The sequence below is a fragment of the Nicotiana sylvestris genome, chromosome 3 (genome assembly GCF_000393655.2).
Source record: "Nicotiana sylvestris chromosome 3, ASM39365v2, whole genome shotgun sequence".
NCBI lineage: Eukaryota > Viridiplantae > Streptophyta > Magnoliopsida > Solanales > Solanaceae > Nicotiana > Nicotiana sylvestris.
Window position 1 is genome coordinate 12,048,506 of NC_091059.1, and position 5,724 is coordinate 12,054,229.

Sequence of the window (5,724 nt, forward strand, 5' to 3'; positions counted from 1 at the left end):
GAGAAGAACCTGGTAAATTAGGATACGACATGGATCAAGAATCAACTACCCAACACCTTATGAATGCTGCAAGGAAAGGTGACTTATCACCTATGCAAGTGGAAAAGGCAAAATCAGCAGCAAAAAGAAAGAAGAAGCAACAAAAAGATAATTTTACAGCACCAAAAGCTGGGGTGCACACAAGGAGAAAGATAACTAAATCCAACAATCAGTGATGAATGCTCTCATTTGGAATATAAGGTCAGTTAACACACAGCAGGCCTTTGAAAGGTTGACAAAAATGCATAGGCAAAAGCACTATGATTTTGTAGGATTAATGGAGCCAAAGCAACAAGCAAAAAAACTGGAAAGGTACAGAAACAAGATAGGACTTACACAGGCAATTTCAAATGTTTCCAATAAGATCTGGGCTTTTATAGATGAGGTATTTGAGGTAACTGTTATGTACAATATAGTGCAACAATTAACACTAAGATTGTTTCATACTGAATCACATGTGGATTTTGTCCTAACATTGATATACGCAAAATGTGATGCAATTGAGAGGATAGAATTATGGGATTCATTATATGCAATGGCAAGGGATATGGAAGAACCATGGCTTGTAGGAGGTGATTTCAATGTAATATGGCAAGAAGAAGAGAAGTTTGGTGGGTTACCTGTGTCATTGAATGAAATTGATGATTTTCGACACTGCATTAACACTTGCAATCTTTTCGACCTTGGATTTAAAGGCAGCATATTTACATGGTGGAATGGGAGAGCAGAGGAAGATTGTATATTCAAAAGACTAGATAGATGTTTGGCAAATGTTGAGTTCCAACAAACATTTCCAGGAATAGAGGTGCAGCATTTGTCAAAGACTGGTTCTGATCATAGTCCGATGGATTTGAAGTGTGATATTGAAACTCCACCTATAAAAAAAACCTTTTAAGTTCCTGAATTTTTGGGTGGAACATGCGACTTTTAAAGATGTGGTGAAAGAGAACTGGTCTGCTGATTTCAGTGCAAATCCTTATATTCTTTTAATCACAAATTAAAAAAATTAAAGAAATCCCTTTCTACATTTGGAGATATTTTCCAAAAGATAGCAAGTATGGAGGAGGTAGTGATGGTTCATGAAGCAGTATTTGAAGCAAATCCTACAGGGATGAACATGGAAAGACTCTAAAAGGTTCAGGCAGAATTGATTAAATGTCTTGCACTAGAGGAGAAATATTGGCAACAAAAGGCAGGCATGACTTGGTTCAAGGAAGGGGATAGGAACACAAAGTTCTTCCATGCACAAGTGAGAGGTAGGAGGAAGAGACTTCACCTTACAAGAATTCAAAACAGTGGAGGAACCTGGATTGAAGAAGAACAAGAAATTGCAGAAGAGGCTATCAAATACTACAAGGAACAGTTCACAGAAGCATCTAATCCTTCATTATTTGATATCGTAGAGCATGTTCCTAATCTGATTAACACTGATCAGAATGCAGATTTGATTAAGCAACCAACAAAAGAGGAGGTTCAAATGGCAGTACTTGGACTTAATGGTGATAGTGCAGGAGGGCCAGATGGTATGACAGGAAAATTTTATCATTCTTGTTGGGACTTAATAGGGGATGACCTGTACGACATGGTGAGGGCTTTTTTTCAATGGTCATGAGCTACCAAAGTGTGTAACACACACAAACCTAGTTCTAATACCAAAGAAAAAAGAAGTTACCACCTTTTCTGATTTAAGACCAATAAGCCTCAGTAATTTTTCTAACAAGGTTATATCAAGGGTGGTACATGAAAGGCTAGTAAAATTTCTCCCAAGTCTAATATCGGAGGAACATGCGGGTTTTGTTAAGGGAAGGAATTTAGTAGAAAACATCCTTCTAACTCAGGAGATAGTTACTGACATTAGGCTTAGAACTAAGGCTGGACCTAATGTCATCTTGAAGCTAGATATGACCAAAGCTTATGATAGAATATCTTGGCTATTCCTAACCAAAGTACTGAGAAAGATGGGATTCACAGAAAGGTTGATAGGGATTGTTTTTGGTTTAGTTTCAAACAACTGGTATTCTATTCTAATAAATGGTCAACCTCATGGTTTCTTTAAGTCCTCAAGGGGAATAAAACAAGGTGATCCTGTATCTCCAACTTTGTTTATATTCGCAGCAGAAACATTATCTAGGGGTCTCAATGCACTACATACTAACCTGTATTTTTGTGGATTTGGGATGCCAAAGTGGAGTCCAAAGATCAATCATTTGGCGTATGCAGATGACATGATTATTTTCTCATCCTCAGACGAAACATCTCTGATGTTGATTATGCAAGTATTGAAGGCATATGAAGATGCATCTGGGCAGCTTGTTAACAAGAACAAATCAGCTGTGTACCTACATCATTTAACAGACATGACAGTGGTCAACAAGGTGGAAAGGATCACAGGCATTCATAGGAATGATTTCTCTATCATATATCTAGGTTGCCCGATATTTTATGCAAGAAGAAAGCTGGAATTCTATCAGCCCCTAATTACAAAGGTAATGGACAAACTGCAATCATGACAGGGCAAGTTATTATCAGTAGGGGGCAGGGCAGTTCTCATTTCCCATGTATTGCAAAGCATGCCTATGCATCTACTATCAGTTGTAAACCCTCCAAAGTATGTGATAAATAGGTTGCACAAATTGTTTGCTCAGTTTTTCTGGAGCAGCACTGTAGGAGGAACTAGTAGGCATTGGGCTTCATGGAATACTTTATGCATGCCAGTTGAGGAAGGAGGAATAGGTTTCATATCACTACATGATGTAGCAAAGGCATTATTCAGCAAGTTATGGTGGAATTTCCGAACAAAACCAAGCCTATGGAGCTCTTTCATATGTCAGAAATACTGTAAAAAATTAAACTCTGTTATGGTTCCGTGGAAAAGGGGGTCTCACATCTGGAGAAAAATGTTGGAATGCAAAGATCTGATTGAACATCAAATCCTTTGGCAAACAAAAATGGGATCCTCACTATTCTGGTATGAAAACTGGACTGGTCTTGGGGCACTATATTTTTTAGTTCCTCATGACTTTGGCATTGATGAAAATATACATAATGTACATGATGTTACCTTAGATGGTGAGTGGGATGTGGACAGGCTATTTGAAATACTTCCTGAAGACTTAGCAGTACACATTCTGGAGAAAATCAAACCACCTTCAACCATGCAGGTTCTTGACAGGCCTTTTTGGATGCTGGAAACAAGAGGATATTTCAGTATTAAGTCAGCATGGGAGTATACGAGAAGAAGAGATGAACCAAGAATAGCTTATAGAAAGATTTGGGTAAAGGGACTGCCTTTTAAAATATCGTTTTTCATGTGGAAAGTGTGGAAAGCAAAGTTACCTTTAGATGATTTCTTGAAAAGGGTAGGTTATTGCATGCTCTCAAAATGTTGATGTTGCGTACAACCTGACGAAGAATCTCTTCAGCACTTACTTTTTAGATCAGAAACTGCAAAGACAACTTGGAAGTATTTTCTATCAAGGGCAGGAATAGATGTGGAGGGACTTACATTGCACCAAGCAATCACAAAATGTTGGATTGCAAATGTATGCTTAAGGTTAAAACCAGTAATGCAAGCACTCCCCTCATGCGTAGTATGGGAACTTTGGAAAAGAAGAAATAGTATGAAGTATGGGGAGGCGGTGACAACTAGCAGGGTGATTTATCAAGTTTCATCAAATCTACAGGCACTGGTGAAAGTGAGAAAGCCTGGGATGGATATGGTCCCTCACAAATGGCAAGATCTATTAGCTATGATGGAAAATTTCACTCCTAAACTTAAGGTTACAAAATTCATGTGGGAATTTCCAAGTGCAGGATGGCTAAAAGTTAATACGGATGGTGCATCAAGGGGAAATCCAGGCAGGAGCTCAATAGGTTTTTGTATAAGAAATGAAAATGGTGACATAGTCAAGTCAGTAGGGAAAGAGATTGAGGAGACAACAAATACAGTAGCTGAAGCGAAGGCCATGGTAGAAGCACTAAGGTTCTGCAGATTTCAACAATACTCTCATGTATGGCGTCAAATGGACTCAATGTTATTAAAAAAGATAATGGATAGGATCTGGAAACCACCATGGATCATATCATAGGAGGTAGAGGAAATGATGCAACTAATGAATGGGGGCAAATTCACAGTTACTCATATTCATAGGGAGGCCAACAAGCTGGCAGATCACTTGGCTAATTATGCATTAGATAATGGAGAAATAGATTGCCAACAATTCTGGCATCTAGATGCATAGGGGAGGAGGTTAGTTAATGAAGATAAGCTGCAATGTCCAAATCTAAGGGTGAGGGTGAGCAGGAGATAGGAAGCAAAGAGATAAGGAAGAGCAGGAGGCATAACTTAATCGACCTATATTTTCAAATCCTAAGGGAGGAGGATATAAGGACAACCCAACCAGCATGGGGTGAAAGCGTGCTTTTAGTTCATTGGATATACAACCAGCATGATGCAAAAGTTTTGGAATATCACACGCATGGTTCAGTTACAAACAGAATCTAGGAATATAAAATTGATTACTCCTCATTTCGAGCAAAACAAGAAGCAAATGGTATTGGAATCACAACTAGCATGTGCAACAAATATGTCTTTCGAGAAAAGCAGGCAACAATAGCCAATGTGTTATTAACGCATGCTTCAATCCTATTTCGGTTTAAATAATTTTTTAATGTGCACACAAGGTTTAATGTGGAAGACATGGCAGACAACTCATGCTGGTGAGCAAAGGAATCAAATAGAAAAGTGGAATGCACATGGAAAGTTATCTAGGATACATAAAAGAATGCAATACTCTAGGATGAAGGCAACATGGGATATATTTCTTTATATTACTTTATGATGATGTTGTAGGTGGAGCTCACGTGCTTACACAAAGCTGTCTTCATGTCAATGAAGAAAATTGAACGCAGCAAGGGGAAACAGGAAAACAGAAACGGGAAAACTGATCGCAGCAAAATTAACGCAGCAAAATAAACGCAGCAAGGGGATAACTTTTGATCGTCAAATTGTTTGCTGATTTTGAGATTTTGGGAGTAGAAATTACAGCAGGAACAACAACAACAAGAATGGGAATAGGTGCATAATGCTATCGACACTAACAGAAGTAATGCACGCGCAAAGGAAAGGAAACACAGCAGTTGGAAGTGTTAAGCACGAAAAGAAGGCAGCTACTTCGAAATGTGCTTTGTGGCTTTTTCTGATTTATAATAATATTAATCTGGAAGGCATGGAAGACAACACATGCTGTAGCTCACTTCCTTCAAAGCAGTCTTGAACTAGGCATCTTCGATCACGTGCTACAGTAGATGTGGGCAACGAGCAGATGTCATGCAATGCAACCAGCATGGACGAACGGATAATGGCAGCTGAAACGTGATCGAACATGGAGGAACGATAGTTGCGAATGGATTTGCACGCCAAGACAAGTTGATAAACGTACCTCGAGGAGGGCATGTGACTCTACTATAGAGAATGGAGGGAACTCGATATGGAATCAAAGTACAAAATGCTTTAAAGAAGGAACGTTGCATTGTGCTTTTCACATGCACAGTCGTGGATGCTGAACCTTAATAGCATTAATGTGACGTCAATGTTGAGGGAAAAACTCAATTTTGATAATAGGATACTTGTTAAGTTCAAACTTTATTTCTTTCTTTCCGTTCATAGGATATCATGACATTGTA

At 38.7% G+C, this 5,724-nt stretch overlaps 2 protein-coding genes across 2 annotated transcripts; both read left to right on the forward strand.

The window, feature by feature from the left end:
- Positions 1 to 214: 214 nt before the first annotated feature.
- LOC138887047 (uncharacterized) lies at positions 215 to 934 on the forward strand. The gene has a single exon (XM_070168759.1). The coding sequence runs from the start codon at positions 215 to 217 to the stop codon at positions 932 to 934; it is 720 nt and encodes a 239-aa protein (XP_070024860.1).
- A 303-nt stretch (positions 935 to 1,237) lies between these two features.
- On the forward strand, positions 1,238 to 5,014 carry LOC138887048 (uncharacterized). Its single transcript, XM_070168760.1, has 5 exons — positions 1,238 to 1,624; positions 1,761 to 2,525; positions 2,685 to 3,398; positions 3,462 to 4,049; positions 4,892 to 5,014. Exons 1-5 carry the CDS (start codon positions 1,238 to 1,240, stop codon positions 5,012 to 5,014), a joined length of 2,577 nt encoding a protein of 858 aa, XP_070024861.1.
- Positions 5,015 to 5,724: the final 710 nt, after the last annotated feature.